The sequence below is a fragment of the Rosa chinensis genome, chromosome 2 (assembly GCF_002994745.2).
Source record: "Rosa chinensis cultivar Old Blush chromosome 2, RchiOBHm-V2, whole genome shotgun sequence".
Classification (NCBI taxonomy): domain Eukaryota; kingdom Viridiplantae; phylum Streptophyta; class Magnoliopsida; order Rosales; family Rosaceae; genus Rosa; species Rosa chinensis.
This window is the reverse complement of record NC_037089.1, coordinates 1,291,159-1,313,618: the sequence shown is the minus strand read 5'-3', so window position 1 is coordinate 1,313,618 and position 22,460 is coordinate 1,291,159. Positions and strand designations below refer to the sequence as shown.

The 22,460-nt window shown below is 39.9% G+C and overlaps 3 protein-coding genes across 4 annotated transcripts; 2 read left to right on the top strand and 1 right to left on the bottom strand.

The window, feature by feature from the left end:
* Positions 1 to 504: 504 nt before the first annotated feature.
* Positions 505 to 2,028, bottom strand: LOC112187138 (class V chitinase). Its single transcript, XM_024325795.2, has 2 exons — positions 781 to 2,028; positions 505 to 672 (listed from the first exon to the last, which is right to left on the bottom strand). The coding sequence occupies exons 1-2, from the start codon at positions 1,886 to 1,888 to the stop codon at positions 653 to 655; spliced, it is 1,128 nt and encodes a 375-aa protein (XP_024181563.1). The 5' UTR covers positions 1,889 to 2,028; the 3' UTR covers positions 505 to 652.
* A 10,123-nt stretch (positions 2,029 to 12,151) lies between these two features.
* On the top strand, positions 12,152 to 15,994 carry LOC112183418. Of its 2 annotated transcripts, XM_024321792.2 has the most exons (9): positions 12,152 to 12,315; positions 12,409 to 12,459; positions 12,927 to 12,948; positions 13,342 to 13,456; positions 13,624 to 13,656; positions 14,162 to 14,287; positions 14,971 to 15,077; positions 15,171 to 15,242; positions 15,456 to 15,994. In XM_024321792.2, exons 1-9 carry the CDS (start codon positions 12,178 to 12,180, stop codon positions 15,839 to 15,841), a joined length of 1,050 nt encoding a protein of 349 aa, XP_024177560.1. In that variant the 5' UTR covers positions 12,152 to 12,177; the 3' UTR covers positions 15,842 to 15,994. The 2 variants fall into 2 exon arrangements, with proteins under 2 accessions (XP_024177560.1, XP_024177561.1); XM_024321793.2 differs by lacking the exons at positions 12,152 to 12,315; positions 12,409 to 12,459; positions 12,927 to 12,948; positions 13,342 to 13,456 and having other exon boundaries at positions 13,624 to 13,739.
* A 2,432-nt stretch (positions 15,995 to 18,426) lies between these two features.
* LOC112188459 (alpha/beta hydrolase domain-containing protein 17B) lies at positions 18,427 to 21,959 on the top strand. Its single transcript, XM_024327576.2, has 5 exons — positions 18,427 to 19,239; positions 19,961 to 19,997; positions 20,099 to 20,335; positions 20,429 to 20,476; positions 21,394 to 21,959. Exons 1-5 carry the CDS (start codon positions 18,941 to 18,943, stop codon positions 21,649 to 21,651), a joined length of 879 nt encoding a protein of 292 aa, XP_024183344.1. The 5' UTR covers positions 18,427 to 18,940; the 3' UTR covers positions 21,652 to 21,959.
* The last annotated feature ends 501 nt before the right edge of the window (positions 21,960 to 22,460 follow it).

The following is a 22,460-nucleotide window of genomic DNA, read 5'->3' as shown; positions in this document are numbered from 1 at the left end:
TTGCACTCAAACATATAACTAACAATGATTAAAATCTAGTTTCAGAGGCAGAACAATATCTTGTTGGATGATGTCAATTGCACTTGGGAAAGTCAAGCTCAAACTTTTAGTCCCTTTCTGTGTCACCTAAAGGTGGTTAAGATCGAAGGATGCTTTTCTTGGTTTGATCAGTGAGAGAGTGATTAATTTCACAAGGTTTTTACTTGAATATGGAAGTGTACTGCAAGAAATGATTCTCAGTTCTTGGAGCCCCAATTGTCTACTTCTTTTGAAAGATACAATCGGTTTACTAGAGGGCATCTGCCAACGTTAAAGTCTCAATTTTCTGATGATCGACTATATGTTTAAATGATTTTTTTGGTTCATATGAAGGCATTGCCCATGCCTTTACGCGTCCATTTTTTTTTTCTTTTCGCAGCCGACTTTGCCCAAAATGACACACATTTTCTGGTAGCTAGTGTCACTTAAATTAGTAAATCAGTGCATGCATGTAATTCATTTTACTGCAAACATCAGAAATATTATTGTTTTATTTAACCTCTGGATCATTAGCCATATTGCAATGCAAGTAACACAGCAAAGCTAGTTGTGGCTTTATTGTGGGTGACTAACATATATATAACATCCTATATTACATATCAACAATGACTGCTCATCCCCATGTACTGAAAGCTGCAAAACAACAGTTCGATGAGAAAAATAGTTAGCGAGGGTTAACCATTATAGTATGAGGTAGTACTATATGAAGATTCAATTGTTACTAATTTATTAAGTATTTACCTGTTTGAGAAAGAGTCCAAGTAGTTGTGTCAGCACCAGTATGCCAAGCAAAGTAACCAAGAAGAGCCTTTCCTTTAGCGTACGAAACCTTGGCGCTAATACTCTGCGTATCATCGTAACCGATCCAAGTTGTCCCATTGTAGCAATAGTTACTAACTACCGTGGCATTGTACACCGTCTGAAACCCGCGGCTGATCAAAACTGTAATCTGGTTGTAGCCCTGGTCTCCATAAGCACCGATAGCCGAGCCATTAGCTTGAGCGAAAAATCCATGGTTGTTAGGGTTTAACAATTTCCAAGCGTACCCGTAAAACGGAAGACCAATAACTATCTTCTTGGTTGAGATTCCGGCGTTGTTGATCCACGACACGATTCCGGCGTCTCCATTGATGAGACTGGAGGATCCACCGTTGTACAATGCAGCTGGCGGGTAAGTGTTGGTTTTACCTTCGGCGAAACTCGGGCCGTAATAGTCATACGTCATGACGTTGATCCAGTCTAGGCTGCTCGAAACAGCCTGGAATGGATAGTTTATGCTGTAGTAATCTGCATTGCGGAAGACTGCAGCTGTCAACAGCAACGCCGTCTTGCCGGAGGTGCTTGACTCATTGGCCACCGCGGACCGCCATTCAGTGAGGAGGCTGCCGAAGTTGGTCATCTCCGTGGCGGAGGAAGGGTACTCCCAATCTAGGTCAAGGCCGTAGAAGGAGTAGTTCCTCGCTAATTTGATGGATGTGTCTATGAATGCTTTGCGCCGAGTGGCCTGGCTGGCCATGGCGGCGAAGGTGGAGGGGCTGGAGTTTCCTCCGCCGATGGAGAGGAGGCTTTTGACATTAGGGTTTTTCTGTCGGACTGTTTGCGTGAAGGTGGAGAATTGGGGTGAGTTTGCGGAGGAAATGGTTACTTGATAAGTTGTGGGGTTGAGATCGGCGAATGCGCAGAAGAGATGGGTGAAGAGGGTGGAGTTTATGGAGGAGACTGCTTGGCCGCTGTCCGGAAACCAGTAGGCGGCTTTAACTACGGTGATTTGGGCGGCGGAGACATTGAGGCGGATAAGGAAGAGGATGGCGGAGAAGAGAAATGGAAGATTTTTAGTTTTGGAAGACATTGTATTGAAAGCAAAAGAGGATTAGATACTTGGTACTGGGATTGATCGATGTACAGAAAATATATATAGCGAACATGTACTTTGTCAATTTCATGATGCAAATCCTGGATTTCAACTTTGATTTGGAGACTTTTGTGCGGTCTATTGTGATAGAGAGGACCAAATTAGAAACTGGCATGGAAATGGAGGTACGCAGGTAGCTCTTCACAATCTTTTGCCGACTGGTGATGACATGACTCTTACATCACACATGTTGGATTAGACTGTTGAATAGAGATCAGTTGCGCAATTCCGAAGAAACTGATTTTGGTCCAAAATGTCAGCTTGAAATTATCCACAGGTAATTAAAAAGATCAATGTACGTATATGGAGCATTTGAGACGTCAAATTAAAAGATATAGATCTCTAGAAGCATCTAAGAGTATATGCATTTGCTGGATGGATCTGGCTCCTCTAAAGCGAGAAGAATGTAAACTTATGTCAAGATTTTGACGCTCCACTTAATCTAAGGGTTAGTTAACACATAAACTTATCTCCAATTCTAGGAATTTTAATTAAACTCAAATTAACTTACCATTAACTCTAAAAAAGAAAAAAGAAAAAAAAAGACAAGTTAGGATTTTAACTGCTCTCGTCTATCTTTTTCCCTCTAAGACTTTCCGTTGCGTTTTCTATTTCTGTGTGCTTCAATGGAAAATTATCCATGGTTGCAAGAACCATGAATTGACTTCTTACATTTGTATTGATTATCAAGAAACAACAACGTACAAATTGAGAAAACCTCAAATGGGTTGAGTAATTCCATTCAGACCGGTTGAGTCCACTTCCTCCTATCTTAATTTATAGAAATTCCCAGCCAACGCTCTTATTCACAACAATCATCGTACTTTGATTTTGTAAAAGTTTATTACCTTTTTTAATGGCTTTCGCTATATGGAACTCTAGGTAATTCATGAACAATTAATTCAAGTACCATTGGATGACTGGAACAACGAAACAAAGAAGAAGGGCAAACGCAACGGCAAGAATGAACAACGTTTTGTTTTTTTTTTCTTTTTCTTTTTAAGTTAATGGCAAGTTAGTGTAGTTTAGACTTTTTAGTGATATAATGGTGTGTTAAGTCATAGAACCTTTAGATTAAGTGGAGCGTCATGATTTTATGAACTTGACATAACTTCACACTCTTCTACTCACTTTAGAGGAACCAGATCCTTGTTAGATATTTATACTTGTGTGGTTAGCAACTTCTCCATGGTTGCCACCTGGTTATTGGGAATAAAACCTAGATTAATTAGCTATTCTTTGTTGTTTGGAATCCGTCAAGACCAACAAGGGAAATTAGGAATCGAAAACATAGCTAGAAAGGCCTTAAAATAAAATAACTGTCTTAGATGATAAAATTAATTTTCAAAGTCTTTTAATCTATCAATATCTTTTTTGTCAAAAATTTTAAGTTTGGTTGACTATGTATATTCTCTTAAATAATAGTATAGATTAAACCAATGTATCTTCTATATAAAATAGTTCTAACGACCTACAAGCAACTTGTCTATAGTTGACATCTTGATTAGGTTTTAGATTGGAACTGTGAAACCATAGCTAACAGATGAGGGAATGGAATGAAGGAATAAAATCAGGTAGCTCTCAAGGGTCTAGTTTAGCATTATGGATCTTTACTTGACTGCTTGGTTGTGACCCCTAATTATGCCGTATGAGTACGTCTATGTAGTTTTTGGACCACTGCGATAAATTAGGCATCAGTCATGGGTCTATATATATATCCCCTTTGGCATAGCAACCTAAGAGTGGCATGCTATAGCCATTGACATACGTCCCAAAGACAATACAACTAACAGTTCCAATTCTCATATGGACTAAATTCAGTTTACCCCCTCCAACTTAGGGGTAAACATCAAGTCAGTCCCTAAATTTTTTTTTTAATCAAGATCGTCTCTGAAGTTCTGTTTTTCATCATCTGCGTCCAAATCACAAAATTCTCTCCGATCATGACGTCACTTGCTGAGTTGGCCCCGACATGGGGCCCCACTTTTTAGTTTTTGGGCCTCACTTTAGATGAAATGTCGAAATTACCCTCCTCTGATCCTCTCCTCCCTCCTCCTCTCGACCTCTCCTACATCCCACAACCCCCTTTGGGGTTACACAAATCCCTTTGCAGCTCCGCTCAACCGCCACCATGAGCGCAACACAACCCTCCTCTCCTACCTCACTTCCCGCTCTCAATCTCTTCACCATCAAAACCAGTTTCCGACTACACACTCTCTCCTCTCCCTCATCTCCCAATCTCCCCAAACCCACTCTCTGTACTCTCCAGAGGCATCCCCCCACCACCCAAACCATAAAATTAACCAGATTTCACTTCACCTTCAATTCAGTCAAGGACTCAAGGTACAAACTTCGAAAAACAAACCCGTGCTTAAGAAACCACCTAGAAACTATATTCCACCAACAGAAACACAAAACAAATAAGAATTCTGATACTTAGTGATCTGATTCAGAACCCAGATTCCATAACTGAGCAAACCTACACAAAAATAAAAGCCCAGAACCAAAGATTGAAACTTTAGCCAAAATGAAAGAAACCCAGAAGAGAAAGATCAAAGCTTTAGAAATAACCACCTTGGAAAATTGATTGAGGGAGTTTTTGAGGCCGGTATCCCGTCGGTGGAAGGCCAAATGGGGCTGCTCGAATCTGAGACCTTCATCTTCATCATCTTCGTCTTTGTCTTCTTGTGCTTTACAACTATGGCTGCCTACACCACCACCCTGGACAACAAAATCCTACTCATCGAACACGGCCTGGCCCATGCCTAGCTCGCCGGAACCCACCTCCTCCACGTCGTCTCCACTGAAGACAAACTCGAACTTGAAGTTTAGGAATGGATTGTATGAGTTGGAATCAGGGCCGCTGCCGCTTGCTGAGATGGTTTCGAGGTCGTCGCTGGAGGTCAGAGCGTCGTCGAGCATGGCAGCGGAGAAGGATGAGGGAGGGAAGGGAGGCGCGTAGTCCTTAGATGCGATCTTGCGCTTGTGGATGGAGGAGGTAGTAGAGGTGGAGGCCAAGTGGGATGGCGACGCGGACTGTGAGCTCCGTGAATGGGTGGAGACGGCGAAGTGAGAAGAAAAAGAAAAAGAAGAAGAAGAGGAGGAGGAACCGAGGAAGAGAGACGAGGAAAATAGTATGGGGTAGATGAGGGTAATTTCGACATTTCATCTAAAGTGAGGCCCAAAAACTGAAAAGTGGGGCCCCATGTCGGGGCCAACTCAGCAAGTGACGTCATGATCAGAGAGAATTTTGTGATTTGGACGCAGATGATGAAAAACAGAACTTCAGGGACGATCTTGATTAAAAAAAAAATTTAGGGACTGATTTGATGTTTACCCCTAAGTTGGAGGGGGTAAACTGAATTTAGTCCTTCTCATATCTAGTATTTTGGAGGAACACTTCCATTAGCCACAAATTTATTACACCATTCGTCCATCCGATAGAAAATCGCCGCATGTATGTTTTAATAGAAAGTAATAGCATTTTGAGTTTTCACTTGCACAATAGTAGGTGTTTTGAGTATGATATTTTTTACATATTCCTAAAATGTAATGGATGAAATTGAGATATCAAATGACGATACTGTCTCACTAAAGACTTTACTAACAACTTGAGATATAAATTGCTCACATATGTAATTTCCGGCTTGAGACGGCACAGACCGGACATCTGAAGACTAACTAGATCAGACCATTAGGAAATTCAACGGTGACATCTAAAGACTAACTAGATCAGACCATTAGGAAATTCGACGGTGAAGTTTAATACAAAACAAATGTGTTTTTTGTTTAAGGATATCTCTATTTGTGTTTAATCCAAACTCTAGGTTACTTGACCTAGTGGTAATAGGGTTCAATTAGAAGAATCTAGAGATTATCTTTCCTTGTATGATTCTAACTCTATGCATTGTAATCCTCTATATAAAGAGGCCCCTATTATCAATGAGAATACACAGCGATTATCTCTCAATTTCTGATTCCCTAAAACACGTTATCAGCACGAAGTTCTAACCCTGAAACCCTAGATTCGTAGCCTTCAAATCCCAGAAACCTCCGCCGCTCACCTTGAAGCTCTCACCTCCAGGAGTCCAGAACCGGCGGCGCTGCCCCCAGAACCGGCCGGAATCTACCTGAACCGACCACCGGAAGTGACCGAACCGGCCCCCAAGAAGAGTCTGTCGACCTTCTGCCTGATTTCGCATCCTTCCCGTCCACCGTTCACGGCCCCCTTTTGTCAGTAGCTGCACCTCGTCCCCAGAATCCGGAATCTGAAATTTCACCACCGGAACCGGCCAAAATTCAACCGAACCGGCCACCGGCGTCAACCTAACCTGAACCGGCAGAAAGAAAAAAAAAAAAAAGGAAATTTGTGCAGCCCAAGCCCAAACTGCAGAAGCCCACAGTCGAGCCCACGTGCAGCAGGCCCCAGCGGAGCCCAAGTGAATCAGCCGAGCCGCCAAGCCGCAGAATCTCCTGCCACATCAGCATACACGCAGGCGTCCAGTCAGCTGCCACGTCATCATCCGGACTGCCACGTCAGCACCCCTGGTCAACGGTCAGTCAACCCTCCGGTCAACTCCGGTCAACACTTTCCGGCGACTTTTCCGGCCAACTTTTCGGTCAAGTGTTCCGGCCATTTTTAAGGTAATTTTTTCTAAAAGTTCCCGTTTTTGAAGTTTTTTTTTTAATTTCTTCTTCTTTTCTCGGGGACTTGCAACCTCCCTTCTTCTACCCCCCTTTCTTCATTATAGGGGAGACCAAATTAAGCCGAACTGTGGGGGTTCGTGCTCACTCCAACCTTAGAGCTTGTTGAGATCTCCAAACTTAGACTTTGTAGAGAATTTATGATCGACCACTTACATCATTGTTTCGATCTAATCCAATATCCCTTGGAATCGAATTTCTTGGAAGCGACTACGCTCGGAAATTCCTAATTTCTTGGAAGCGATTAAGCTTAGAAATTTCATATGTTTTCGTGGTAGCCTATTTCGCTCCGAAACTAACCCTAATTTCTTGTTCTCTTTCAGGATGAGTAACCTGAACAAATTGGACTTTGCTCCATTGGGAACAACTGGCTCTGGATATCACAGGTGGGTTCGTGATATCCGCCAGCATCTCAAGGCTGTAGGAATCTTGGATATGATTCTCGAGCCTAGCCAGGACGTGATAACTGTTGAGCAAGCTAAAGCTTTAGAAGCAAATAGAGCAGCCTTAGAGGCAAATAAGGCGAAAGCCATCATCCTAATGACTCGTCATATGGATGATTCGCTCCAGTACGAGTATATGAATGAAGAAGACCCCAGAAGGCTGTGGGTCTCACTCGAAAAAAGATTTGGCAACGTCCGTGACTCCTTGCTTCCTGACCTAGAAGTGAGATGACATAGCCTCCGCTTCTGTGATTTCAAGTCAGTTCTTGACTATAACTCGGAAGCACTTCGCATTAAATCCTTAATGGAATTCTGTGGTAAAGAGATCACAGATGTGATGTTGATTGAGAAGACTCTCTCTACCTTCCCCGTCTCTGCATTGATGGTTGCTAAGAACTATCGAATCGATGTAAATGCAAGACGGATCACAAGGTTTCATGAGCTCATTGGAGCTATGAATATCGCTGAAAAGCATGACAATATCCTTGTGAAGAACTATAATTCGAGATCCGTGGAAACAGAGCATATTCCGGAATCCAATTATAATCGCACCTCTAAGAGAGGGCGCCAAGAGCCAAACCCTAATCTTAGGTATACTTCTGGACATTCTGATCCATATAATCGCTCTACTTGGGAAGGTAACTGCCAAAATAGGCAAACACGGAACCGAAGAGGTAAACGTGGAAAGAGAGAGGGAGGCAACGCCTCTGGCCATGTTGGTGGTGCCACAAACACTAAGAGCCATCTAAATGACGCTTTCAAAGCACCTCAATCAATGGAGTTCGAGCAAAGAGATGTATGTTCTCGATGTGGAGTGTCTGAGCATTGGGCACACATTTGTAGAGCTCGTGAAGAACTTGTCACCGCCTACAAAGCATATTGTGAAGCAAGAGAAGCTCACTATGTGGAACAAGAAGATCAAGAAGATGATCTAGAGTGAAGGGTTGAAGACTACAAATCTGGCTGGGATCAATAGATCGCCAATTCTGTTTAAGTCTTTATTTTTCCAAGAGATGTAATAGGCAATTGCCATATACTTTGTAGTAAATGCCAATGGTTTAGTCTTTCTTCAAAGTAGGCTCACCCAAAGTAAGTGTGATGTCTAGGAAGGTTCTGAGATTAGTGGTACTTAAGCGAGTCTTGCTCCACCGACATCTCTCTACTCACCTGGTCACATTTATTTTGGAATTACCGAAAGAAGTTAGACGACTACCATTGTTTTGCATTAGCTAGCATTTGGATTAGATTCTCCTAATGGTTAAGAGACAATGATGTACTTTGTTGGCTTATGAATAAAAGTTGAGTTCTCTTCTTTATGACTCCTTTTTAATTACGAGCTTTTCTACGCTCTTAGGGCAAATTGTCCTATGAATAGCCAACGGATTCCATGCGAAAACGCATGTAGAGAAAGGAGATGAGTTCCTTTGCTCAGGCCCAACCAAAAATCTCATTGGTTGCTTCTAAAGCCTCTCGCTCATTTTGCAAAGCCAGTTCCTTCGGGAACTTAGGACTGAGACCGTCCTACGCAAAAGATATGAAAATACTCATTTTGTTCTTGCATCAAATCCTTGGGGGATTCTATGGACTGATTCAACCAACCTGCGGACGTTTAAATATCTCATGATGATGGTTGACACGCAAACACGCTGGTCACGTGTCGTGCTATTTTCCACTTGTAATGCTGCTTATGCTACACTCCTAGCACATATCATATGACAACGGGCTCACTCCCCAAATCATCATATTCAGTCAATTGGATTTGACTATGCTGGAGAGTTTACATCGAAGACTTTCGATGGTTATTGCATTGGGACTGATGTTGGACATCATATTCCCATGTACACACCCAATTGGTCTCGCGGAAACGACTACGATGATAGTCTGGACATTGGTAATGCGCACCACTCTCCTTATATCCGCTTGAGGTGATGCAATATCGCATGCAGCTATGCTAATTCGTCTACGACCTACCGCCACTCAATGTACCCATGCGTTACATCTAGTGACTGGGTACAAGTATTTTGTACTTACGCACATTTGAGTTGGCCATTTATGTGCCCATTGCGCTGCCACAGCGCACTATGATAGGTCCTTACAGACGAATGGGTAATTACGTTGGATTTGAAACTCCAACAATCGTCCGCCACTTAATGCCCTTGCCAGGCGATCTCCTTACCGCTAGATTTGCGGGTTGTCACTTTGATGAGACAGTCTTCTCGTCGTTAGGGGGAGATAAGAACACAGATGTTTAACAGGAACGACAGGAATTGTCGTGGTCTGTCCCCACTATGTCTCATCTTGATCCCTATTACAGTGACGAGATCACACAAATATGCTGCAAACATGCCTGCAAGGAAGGACGTCCCTACGAGAGGACGTAGAGCCACCCTACACGGAGGTAGGCATTGCACCAATGCCAAAGAGAGTGGCACTCTGGCGTTATAGGCCATGGCCCCAGCTAGGATGCGTGGGAGGCCCGTGGGTTCGAAGGATACATTGGCACAAACCAATCCTTGAATCATCGACACTCAAAATCCGTCTCATGAGAATCTTCCAGGTTATGGTTATCGTTGGGGGACGCCTAAACGTCAAAACCTATTCTTGATAATATAGAGCTCTATGAAACTTACACTAGTGTACATGAGACGTGGGATAGAAACTCCATCATAATTGATGATGTAGTTGCGTATTTCGTTGCGCATGAGTTTGTTGAGTCAGATGATATCGAACCACGCTCCGTTGATGAATGAATGCCAATGTAGAGAGTTTTGGCCTAAATGGAAAGATGCGATCCAGGTTAAGTTGGATTCTCTAACGAAGAGAAGGTTTTCTGAGCCAGTAATGCCAACACCTCCTGACACAAAACCTATTGACTAATGGGTCTTCGTTAGAAAGCGTGATGAGAAAAAGAGATGGCAATCTCGCCTTATGGCGCAAGGCTTCTCACAAAACGCCCTGGAATCGACTACGATGAGACATATTCTCTTGTAATGGATGTCATTGCACTCCACTACCTTGTCAGTTTGGTAGTTTCCGAATAACTGAACATGCAGCTTACAAATGTGGTCACTACGTATCTCTATAGGGATCTAGATACGGAATATACATGAAGGTTCATAGTGAACTTCATTTACCCAAGTCAAGAGACTCTAGACCACGGGGCGCGTTTACAATAAGATTGAAACGCTCACTAAAGTGACTACTTGATTGGGAAGGAATATGCCCACGCGTTTCTATAACAAGTTTCAGATTCTATCGCGGTTCATGTTGGACATGATCTTCATTAGAAGCCCTTAAAGAGTTAAGGGAAACCGCTGAACACTTGAAGTCCGAGTTTGAGATGAAGTATTTTGGGAGAACACGATTATGTCTCGGTTTGGAACTTGAGCATCGTGTTGATAGATGCTTAGGCATTTGACAAGGTCAAACCTTCAAGCACCCCCTTGATCGTTCGAAGTCTTGATCCTGAAAAGGATCCTCTTCGTCGAAAGGATGATGACGAAGATGTGCTAGAGGCAGAAGTGCCTTACTTAGTACAATAGGCGAAATATTGTACTTATCCCAATGCACAAGACCGGACATCTCATATGTTGTGAACTTGTTAGCTAGATATAGCTCTGCGCCAACGCGATGCCATTGGATTGGTGTAAAAGATATCTTTCGATATTTGAGATGTATGATTGATATGAGCTTGTTTTATCCCTACAAATAGATGATGGATTCGGACCCATCACATACCAGGTACGCCGCCAACACTAGCCTGCGTCCACTATCCCCATCCCAAAACGACATGTGTTTTGGAAGGTTTTGCTGATGTTGGGTATCTCTCTGACCCACACAAAGGTCATTCCCAATACGGTTAAGTGTTCACCATGGGAAAAGATCGTGACATCTTGGAGGTCTATAGAATAGACCCTAGTCGCTATATCTTCGAACAATGCAGAGATCATTTCTCTTCACAAAGTGGTTCGTGAATGTATATGGATTGGATCCATAATCACGCATGTTTGAACAATTGTGATTTGAAGTCTACCACAAGATGAGCCTACAAGCATTTAGGATAATGCTGTTCGTTTTGAACAAATGAAGCTAGGCTACATCAAAAGCGACAACACCAAGCATAATCAGCAACAACAGACTCTCCTCGAGATCAAAGTGAACTAGGTTCAATCTGAGGACAGTGAGACAGACTTGTTTACTAAGTCATTGCCCAAATCCACGTTCGAGAAACATGTGGCAAGAATTGGCTTGTGGAAATTATCTGAACTCCCATGATCGTTGCCATCAGGGGGAGGCGCAGACATCAGGGGGAGATGTCTACATGTTCACCTCGAAACGTGAAGGGTGTGTTGTGCTCTTTTTCCCCTTCGACAGAGGTTATTTTTGTTCCACTGGGTTTTTGTTACTCGGCAAGGTTTTTAACGAGGCAACGAGAGAAGCACCGCGTTTGGACAACACAAGGGGAAGTGTTTAAGGATATCTCTATTTGTGTTTAATCCAAACTCTAGGTTACTCGACCTAGTGGTAATAGGGTTCAATTAGAAGAATCTAGAGATTATCTTTCCTTGTATGATTCTAACTCTATGCATTGTAATCCTCTATATAAAGAGCAAAAATGTTCACCTGGTCAGTTATTGACCAAGAAAATAATGCTCAACCACCCTTGGATGTAAATCCAATGGTAGAGAGAATTATTATTAAGTTTAGGTGTTTTGTTTTCCACCCTTGGATGTAAATCTAAGGGTTATTGAGTATAAATTCTTTGGTCAGCAACTGACCAGGTGAACACTACTCATATAAAGAGACCCCTATTATCAATGAGAATACACAGCGATTATCTCTCAATTTCTGATTCCCTAAAACATTTTTCAGTTTTTTCATTAAATCGGCCCGTTCGGTCCAAGTCGGTCCGGTTCGGGTTTCTACAGTTTCCGGCACATGCTGACATGTTGTACTCCTTATTCTTTGGGACCCACAAATGAATTGGACGGCTCTGATTCCACACCTGGGTACAACAATTTCGTTGACCTCTACCCCTTCTTAGTCTTGACCAGTAGTTCGCGCCAGAGCCCAGAGGTGATGCTAAGCTCATTAGTACACGCGCCACCACTCGCTTTTCTCTCCGCCTCGCTTCCCCGCCTTTTCTCCACCCACAACGCCACGCGCGCTGCCATGGCCGCCGCCACCTCAGCTCGAATCGCAGTCGTCGGCGACGTCGTAAGCATCTCTCTCTCTCACACTCTTTCTGCTTAGAATTTTGAAAACCCTAGCTTACCGTAACATTTTCAAATCGTGATTTGGTTTCTGAAGCATGATCAGTGGAATCTAGAAGACGACACGAAAGCTCTACGATTTCTGCAGGTATACATTTCCATCATCTTCTTCTAATTTTTTTTAATTTTTTAATTTTTTATTTATCATGAATCTAATTTTTGGCGATAGAGAAATGTGTATACAAGCTCGGATGGAGTTAATACTAGTAGTTAAACTTGTATAAGTATCACTATGTATTTGACCAAGCTTGGATTTGAGCTCAATTTTAGGTTTCTTAGTCTTATGCTTAGAAATGTTGATCAAGAATTGGATATGATTTGAAGTAGTGAAAAGTTGTTGTATTATATCTAAATCTGTCTGACTCGATGGTTCGTAGTAATCGACTATGTTGAAAATACCAATTTTTTGCTTTGAAATAGCCTACTTTTTTTTCATTTCATTTTGAAATCTGGCCGAAATCTTGCTGCAGTCAGAATTTTATACATTATGTTCTCCTTTTTATCAAAAGAATTGTGTATGCTGTGAATCTGATATAAGTTTATGTTGAAATGCAGCCAGATTTGGTTCTTTTTACAGGCAGGTTCCAATCTCCTTCACTATGCATCTACTTAATGTTTTTTGTGCCTCTTGCTTTCCATATCGGCAACTGCCTTCACTTTCTTGCCTTTTCCAATTGGTGAGCTAAGTTACTTTGGTATATATGTGAAAGAGCTTTGTCTAAGTACAATATGGCACTATCATATTCGAAAATGTAAGCAGCAACACGGATGAGTTCACATTGTGTCCCCAATTTTGAAATGACTTAACTAATTATCTTGAAAGAATATCAAAATGAGAAGTTTAGCCATGTCTGGGTGAAGCTGGATTTACCTCTTGTTTTTGCGCCAACATGGCTGGTAATTTTTCTTTTCTTATGTAAATTTCTATTTATCTTGATTTTGCTCTTTTCTTTTCCTCTGTTTTGTTTAGGTGATTTTGGTGAAGAGAACATTGAACTTGTTCGCAGCGTTGCAAATCTTGAATTTGCTAAAGCAGTTATTCTGGGAAACCATGATGCCTGGCATACAAAAAAGTTTTCAGGAAAGTAAGTTTTTATGTCCTCAGTCAAGTTACTTTTCTCCCGATTTGACTCCTCTTTTCTTTCGTTTCGTATATGTGTTTCACAGGGTTCATTCATTCTTAGTTTATGTAGACACCCATTATCATGAAATTGGAAGTGTTAACTCTGAATATGGTGATTTTGATTGTCAGGACAAAAGACGGCGTTCAACTTCAGCTAGACTGGTGAGCTTGCCTTGTCTTCATTATTGTCAGATGTTCTAAAATCATCTTTTGAATGACATATCATCAGTTAGGTCAATGAAAAGGTAATTTTACTATATGGTTGGGAGTCAAGGATACCAACTACTTTCTCTATAAATTTCACTTCTAGAAATTAAAGTCCCATACACTCTATGGTTAGTTGGTCACCGAATTGAGTATTCTAGTCTTTGTTCTAGATTGGCAACCATTGTGTCATGTTAATTGTCATAGGTTTATACAGGTAATTCCAACTGCTTCCAGTGAACTAAAAGCACGTAGTCTGTGCTCCGGGAGAGCTTTTGTTTGCTAGACATGATCATTAGTAAACCAGGCTGAAAGTTTCTGACGAAGTTTTTTTTTAATTTTTTATTTTTTAATTTAGCAGCATGCATTTGAAAATCATTTGAAAATTCTGAGTCTATGCGTCATGCTTGGTTTATTGCAACGGTTTTATAGGTCGGTGACAATTTATATTTGATATAATCAGTCTAGGCGAGGAGCATGTAGCTTACAGATGTTTGGACTTTGCTACGGTAAAACTGAGCATTGTTGGTGGACGACCTTTTTCTAGTGGGGGAAACCAGTTATTTCGATTAAAGCTTCTGTCTGCAAGGTTTGTATTGTTTATACTTTATAGCTCCTGTTGATGAACCTTGAGCTTATCAATTTGTTTGGCCTCTTACTAAAAATAAAAAAAATAGGTTATCTGATCACGTGTACATTTTCTGTAAAGAACTTTTAATTGTAAACTCACTTCCTGATTGCATGTTTATAAGGTTCTCTTTATGCTTCAAATGAATAACTTCAACCGTTGTCCTTAAATTACTTTTCATTTAACTTCCTTTCAGAGCTCTTTTATCTCTATTGAATAATATAAAATGATAAAACTCCTCGGTTTATCTGGCAAGATGTTATCAGTTGAATAGATCACATTGCATTTAGTCTTAACATTCTTCCGTTATAAAAATAAATAAAACTTGACTTTAAGACAACATGGTTGTGTCAGCTGGTTGAACCATTATCTCTTTCAGTATGACATCAGCTAATCTCAGAAGAAGTCCAGCAACTTCCTGCTATCCTTTCCCTGATGTAATCTGTAGCTCGCACTATTGGCTAGTATATGGCACAATGTATTGAAAATTTAAATGAACCACTTAGGTATCTTTCAGTATGACATCAGCTAATCTCAGAAGAAGTCCAGCAACTTCCTGCTATCCTTTCCCTGATGTAATCTGTAGCTCGCACTATTGGCTAGTATATGGCACAATGTATTGAAAATTTAAATGAACCACTTAGGTATGGAGTCCATGACATGGATGGAAGTGCTAAGAGAATCTGCAAAGCAGCTTTGGGTGCTCCAGAGGACCATATGGTCATTATTCTTGCACACAATGGACCCACAGGTTTAAGAGTGCTTAAATCAAACACAATCTGGCTTCTTCAGACCAATTCCCACTTAATGAAAATTTAGAGGTCTGACTCTGCTTTGGTTTCAGGTCTTGGTTCTAACTTGGATGACATATGTGGAAAAGACTGGGACTTTGGAGGTGGAGATCATGGTGATGCAGGTAATAATAAGCTTTTAGCTCTAGGTATATATCTCAAATTCTCTGGCTGCCAACCCTATAAAGGGTACGATGGTGGGAATTCAGTCTTCAGTATAGAGGTCTTTTGTTATTTCTCTGTAAACTTGGTGGATGTTTTATCTGGTTGTGGAAAGGAGATGAGTCCTTGATTACGAGATATGTTCATCTAAACGTAAACACCTTCTTCTTGTACAGATCTAGCACAAGCCCTGTCCCTCCTAAAAGAGTCCGGCAAAACCTGTGTTCCATTGGTAGTGTTTGGTCACATGCATAAACTGCTAGCAGGTGGAAATGGTCTTCGGAAAATGATCGTGGTTGGAGTTGACAATACTATATACCTGAATGCGGCCATTGTTCCTAGAGTCAAGAGACTAAATGATGAACAAGGAACTAGCAATAAAAGCTTCATGAATAATGAACCCGGTCTTTCAACTCCGGAGTCCCGTGGCACCATTCGAGCCTTCACTTTAGTGGAGATTTTGGACGGAGGAGTAGATAAGATTGTTGAAACTTGGGTTTCTGTTGTGGGTGATAGGACCAAATTGGAAGAGGAGCACATATTATTCAAAAGTGGCAGTTAGATTCTTCTGGTTTAGATTTTAGTTTCAGACCACATTCTATGCTGTATGTACACTCTGTCAATCACTGTTCTTCTGTTCCGGGGACGACATGTCAGACATCGTCACGTACATGATCAAAACAAAACGACAAGTCGTGATTGCTTCTTTCTTTTCCATATGGGCCTCGTCACATCTTAGTATTAGGCCCACGCATAAAATTTTCCACCAAAGAAATCTGAAAACGGAAGAGCCCAACTATGCAATCCAAGTTATCCATATGGGCATAGTTTACTTGACATGGAAGAAGGCCCAAATGGCAGTGAACTCATAGTAATTAATAGATGCATGTAGAAAAAGACTAAGGCCTAGTTTGGCATAAATTATATATTACTTATAAGTTTATTTTGAAAGTTATACTATTAAACTGCTGCTTATAAAAATTAGTAAAATTCAATTTTCATAAGCTAAAAGTTAGAATTGATTGTGATTTAAATTAAACTATCACAAACTAGGCCTAAAACTCCTCCCTACAATGAATACTTTAGAAGAACATGTATGATGAGGTTGGTCAAAAATCTAATAAGTCCTTTTGCAAAAGAACCTTTTCTTTTCTCTTTAATCAAATCATCAAAACACATTTCTCAGGAGTTATTATTGTTAATAACGTGAAGTTTATTATCCATTTCCTAGATTTCCTAAACTTTGCAATTATATTATAGAAAGCAAGTAATAAGTAATAACACACAAGGATTATTGTTTTCAATAAACAGCTTATTAATTCCCATTGTATCATCATATTATTATTATTATTGAATTGAAATGGCATCACCATTCCCCAACTTTCTTTTGCTTTCCTTTCTTCCTTGGTATCACCATGACCCAGCTTCCAAGCAGTCTTGTGGCCTTTTTTGACCCAGTATCCTTTTCTGAGTGCACATAATTCAGACTGGAGTAAGCAACTTTGAGAAAACCTTGTCAACTATTGGTTGAAATAAATCATAGTTTGAGTCTTGATCCACTCATCTAATCATAGGATTGAGGTTCTCTTATTGCATTTGCAGCCGTCCAACAAAGAAAAGCCTTATCTGCATTTGCTCAAACTTGTAAAAGGAGACATATCATTCTGTGATATGATCATTCATCTAACACTTGAGGATTGTCACTTTATTCCTTTCAGTTTTCATGTTCATTAATTTGGTCCCTCAGCTCAAAAGCACAAAGGTCCACTACTCAACTCCTTTTCTTCATAACTTAAATGAGTTTTAGACGTCATCCACTTATAATAAAGATGGTACTTGAGCAAATTATTGACTCCAACTCTCACTTGTGATAGGTTTGGTTTCTGATAGCGTCTGATACATGTGCTACTATTATTCAGGATCGAACTTAAAATTTTGAGTTGATCCAAAAAAAAAAAAAAACTTAAAATTTTGAGTAATAGATTGTGAAAATTAATCCATTTTACTCGCTGCCATATAATTTTACATTAAACATTCTAATGCAATTTGTCTACTAATACAAAAGTTGTCATTTTATTTAATCAGTGGGAGGCTAACATCAAAAGACACAACTTTACAGTCTTTCATCCAACATTGTCACCTAAAGCAAGTTTGTCCACTTACTAATTCTATAACAATGTGTCAAATTGTATTAGACCCAATTAGTCCTTCATAACATTGGATCTCTCATTAATCTAAATACAATAACCACTGAATTCCAAACTTTGCACTTGTATATTTCTATATTAATAAACACAGAAGTGGAAACCAGACTTTGAGTTATTGATGTCTCTAGTAGCATGAAAGATGTGACATGCACTGCTATATCCATTTATCATATATAGTTTCTTCATCTAGGACTAGAGGATTTGGATCTTAATCTAATAAGCTATAGCATCAAAAAAATGGGGGTTAATTGGCAAATTTGGGTCAACAAGGGGGTTATTGAATTGACTGAGTCCACAACATTTGCTGAACAAAGCAAAATCAAGAATGTCAGTCTGACAATTCTGACCCTACAATTACTCTGCCATCTTCCCTTTCTTCGAAGATCCTTGCCGTCTTTGACTGAATCTCACCCGTCCATTCAATATCTTTCCATTTTTCCATTTTACTACCCCCATCCACTTTTGGTTCTTGTTTAAGAGGAAAGAATTTATAGTAGAGCTATTGTTTTATCAAATCACATGGAAAATTAGAAACTCGATATCTCAAAGAAGAACAACATTATTTAACAAATGAAGTAACTTTCCATATTTCAAGGGAGCAAAACTATATGGTAATAAAGAGTATCAAACTATGTCATACTAACAACTCAATTCATGATGAGTTATTATTTGCGAACAAATCTGATAAGTATAGTGATATCGTTCACTAGCATTATTACAAGTGAATGTGATGAGCTCCACCCCTTCAATCTTAATTAATATGATATGATTACTCCATCCCCTTAGTGGAAGGTGAGGAGTTGAACCATTTTTTTTTTTATATTTTTTTTTTACCAAAGTAAGATAATAAACCACTCTTGGGTATATAGGACATTTCAATCTCTCAAAAACAAGGGGCTCTGGTCATGGAACTGTTAAAAATAGAGAGAAATAGTTGTACCTGTCACCATCATCATCCTCATCAAGTATCATCAACAACCTACTCTTGTTTGCTTAGAGGTTATTATACCTTGTATACAAAAACAACAAACATCCTTAGGGAAAATAAAACTAATACTAGCAAGTTTTTTATATATGCCATTGTTATTCTGATTCTGATTCTGAGCTACCTCCCTCCTTGTTCCTCTTCAACACACCTCACCCGCTTAGATCGGATCTATTCTCTTCCCCCTTCACCACTTTCACCTTTAATTTCATCCGACGCCACCTGTTTCCTTCCTTTCCATCATCCCCAGTAAAATTCACAGAAACCAAAACCCCCATTAACCAAAACAAAAAAAATATTGATTTTGTTACCTTCTGTTCCACCAACATCATCAACAAACACAGAGCAACGTAAACGGGAGTCGAATACAGAAACAGGGGAGGACCCGTTTCAGGTCTTTGATGCCTGAACAATACCCAGTTTTGCTGTTTCTGTATTGTGGCTTGGAATCCAAACTGGGTCTGCGTTAATGGGCAATGTAACGTCTGGTGTGGCTGCAAAGTTTGCGTTCTTTCCACCAGACCCGCCGACTTATGATGTGTCGAAAGACGAAGGAGGGAAGCTTGTGTTCTCTGGAGTCTCCGGTGATAAGAACATGGATGTGCATTTGGTCGAGACCAAAGGAGGAAACAAAGTCGTTGCCTCGTTTTGGAAGCACCCTTTTGCCAGGTTCACCATTCTTTACTCGCATGGCAATGCTGCTGATTTGGGTCAGATGCATGAGCTCTTCATTGAGCTCAGGGCTCACCTCAGGGTTAATATCATGAGGTGAGTTTATTCTCTTTTGTTTTGGAATCTGTTCTGGGTTTTTTGATGTTGGGTTGGATTTTGATTATTTCTGGTTTGGCCAATCTATAATTTTCCTTTCCTTTTTTTTTTTTTGGGGGTGGGGATGGATTGAACAGTCATTCTGTATTTTTGATTTTGTTCATCTGTTTTTTTTTTGTTGGCTTCTTTGTTAAAGGTTGATACTTTGGTTAAGTTGTTAATAAAAGTTGAGAAATTTTCTGAATTTGTTATTCCATTGTTGCATGTTTCCTCTGTTTCTTGTTTATTGATTCATTTCATTGCTCATAGTTTTATAGTTTTATTATTGGAAGGAGGCTTGAATTTAATGCTGCCGGCTTTATAATCTTCCATGCTTGTTTTGTTGACCCGATAAGGAAGCGAAACGAAAATGCTAATATAATATGTAGAATTTCAATATTGATGGCTGTTACAACCAAAGAACAAAGCTTTAGCTCAAACTTCATTCTTTTCGTTTTTTTTTTTTTTTGGTGGGGGTTGGGGGCTGGAATAGATGCATAGGATGAGAATGTTTTTAGACATCGAAATTACTATGTCAGCATTCGTCCTTTCATTTTTAATTAGTAAGGATCTTCTGAATCAAAAAAAGTCGGGACCTTCAGAAAGTAAAAGCTGATATGCTGTGCTGCAGTAATTATGAACCTTTCCATATATTTACTTCACCTATTTTTCATTGTGGCAGCTATGATTATTCAGGATATGGAGCATCCAGCGGTAAGGTAAGAATTAAGTAACCTATGAAGATCATTTGTGATTGACTTGAACTTGTTTAGGTAACTGTTACCAATGACAAGTGATGCTAATGTTGGTAATTGTTTAGCCATCTGAGTTCAACACCTATCATGACATAGAAGCTGTGTACAATTGCTTAAAGAGCGAATATGGAGTAAAGCAAGAAGATTTGATACTTTACGGCCAATCTGTTGGAAGTGGACCAACACTGCACATGGCTTCTCAGTTAAAGAGGTTGAGAGCTGTTGTTCTCCATAGTGCAATCCTTTCAGGCATACGAGTCTTGTATAATATCAAAGTGACATTTTGGTTTGACATTTTTAAAGTAAGTTGGAATTGTACACTTGGAATCTATCATTTTGGTGCTAGTCTCATTTACTTAGAACCTGTATTGAAAAGCTTTGTCCAATATGTGCAGAATATAGACAAAATACGGCATGTCACCTGTCCGGTTTTAGTTATACATGTAAGTACCTCTTCCCTTCCTCCTGTAATTTTCTTTAGTTCTGTCAACTGAAAATACCTCCTCAGATGACCCTCTCCTCTAAGGCATGTACATTATGTGATATTTATAGACTTCAATTCTGTCAAGGGTGATATCATATTCAACCAATTGAAAAGGATGTTTTCATAAACTTCATTTAAATTTGATTTCATCTTCATAGAGTTGCTGAGGATGCCCTGCTAACTGCTATGAACCTATCCCCAGATGCCTAACCGACTGTTTTGCTCAACCAGAATTTTTTTTTTTTGTTACCAACTTGGCTGATAAAGTGCCCATAAATATATTTCGTCTAAACAGAATGAAAGGTTATTAAACTCTAGCTAGCTTATTGCATTTGCTTAATGTCTCGTAGTTGCCCTTTGGAAAGGACTGTAAAAGAATTCTTTTGCAAGGAAGTTAGTAAAGGGCGCCACAGTAACAGGTAGAACTTGGGATCGATCCTACTCGTGACGGATCCTACTTCCTAGTCAAATATGAAAGCTTGGAAACAAACTGGTAACTCCCCATTGGAACCTGGCATACATATTTCACAAGGGAGACTTTTATTAGGCTATTAGGTTTTCCAACAAGTGAAAACTTGGTCAAAAAAGTTTCAAAAGCTCAGTTTTGCCCTACCTGTAAACCATTTTTCTCTAGTGGGTTGGTTGTTGATCTCCAGTCCTTAGAACTTCACTTTTTAGGAGAGTCTCCATTCTTCAACAAATGGTGGTTCTCATTATACTTGTTTTAGGCGGATATTGTGAAAGAAAGTATGTTTATAAAAAAAACTGACGTTAGAACTGTTTTCTAACCTATTGTTCTCAGCTTGATTGTTGCTTCTGGTTTGATTCATCTATATGCTGCTATTAGTGATACATGTTTATCAATGGACTTTGCAGGGAACAGAAGATGACATTGTTGATTTGTCCCATGGGAAGCGTTTATGGGAACTCGCCAAGGAAAAATATGACCCCTTATGGGTCAAGGGCGGAGGCCATTGCAACCTAGAGACGTATCCAGAGTACATTAAGCACTTGCGCAAGTTCATAAATGCCATGGAGAAACTCTCACTCTCGAATCAAACGAAGAAAGAACTCACTTCTACCCCAAGTATTGAATTAAAACACAACAAGTGCTTGAGATTTGGAAAGAAATAGCTGGTTATTTTTTACATCATTTGAGAAGTATTAGGGATTGTAAACAGAGAATCCCACTGCAGTGTGATCCTATCTCCACTAATAGCTACAATTCCTTGTATCATGAACCGAGTGTTTGCCGGAGCTATCAAGCTTGGTGTTTTTCTTGGTAGATTAACGGATAGGAATCATGCATAGAGTGTTTGATCTAGTTGTTCTTTCAGATAGCCATCTTCCAGTGCTTGCATGTATAATTTAAAAGGAGCTTTTATGTAGACCATCATCAGTTTCAGAAAAAAAAAAAAAAAAAATACATGGGTTTGCTTTCATTACCTTGTCGGCCCAACACACAGCTTTTTCTTTCTTGGATCAAGAAAAGGAGCATTTTGCCCAAGAGATCTACCATTGCTTGCTATAGGCCGAAGCACCATTTAAACTTTCAATCCGAATAGTTTTGAAGAATTTGCTAGACACAGAATGACTTGACAGAAACACAGAACATTTCGAAATCTCAACAAGATTAGGCTAGTTAACCACATTGACATATAACAAGATTAAGCTACTAATTGGAAGGTTATAGCATAGTGTTTACTGTATAAAACTACTCGTCATTAGTCTTCTCAGAAAAGAGTTTCTCTTGGGATTCTTGCTATCTTCCAATCAAGACATGGCATGGAAGCCTCGAATGGTTTGGCCTGAGTGGCTACACATAAAGTTTGTCACTTAGTTGAAGCTGTAAATCAGTTGGGATTCTTGGGAATCGAAGGTGAGTACGTATTCTTCTGCTAATCATGTGGTGAATCTTATTTTGACGTATGTGCTGATGCATT

Coding starts and splice junctions, on each gene's coding strand:
- LOC112183418 (XM_024321792.2), top strand. CDS start 12,178: ATGCTAAGCTCATTAGTACACGCGCCACCACTCGCTTTTCTCTCCGCC. Junction 13,657..14,161: donor GTTCAACTTCAGCTAGACTG/GTGAGCTTGCCT, acceptor TGATATAATCAG/TCTAGGCGAGGAGCATGTAG. Junction 15,243..15,455: donor TGGAGATCATGGTGATGCAG/GTAATAATAAGC, acceptor CTTCTTGTACAG/ATCTAGCACAAGCCCTGTCC.
- LOC112187138 (XM_024325795.2), bottom strand. CDS start 1,888: ATGTCTTCCAAAACTAAAAATCTTCCATTTCTCTTCTCCGCCATCCTC. Junction 673..780: donor TTGGACTCTTTCTCAAACAG/GTAAATACTTAA, acceptor GTTGTTTTGCAG/CTTTCAGTACATGGGGATGA.
- LOC112188459 (XM_024327576.2), top strand. CDS start 18,941: ATGGGCAATGTAACGTCTGGTGTGGCTGCAAAGTTTGCGTTCTTTCCA. Junction 19,240..19,960: donor CTCAGGGTTAATATCATGAG/GTGAGTTTATTC, acceptor TCATTGTGGCAG/CTATGATTATTCAGGATATG. Junction 20,336..20,428: donor TTTGGTTTGACATTTTTAAA/GTAAGTTGGAAT, acceptor CAATATGTGCAG/AATATAGACAAAATACGGCA.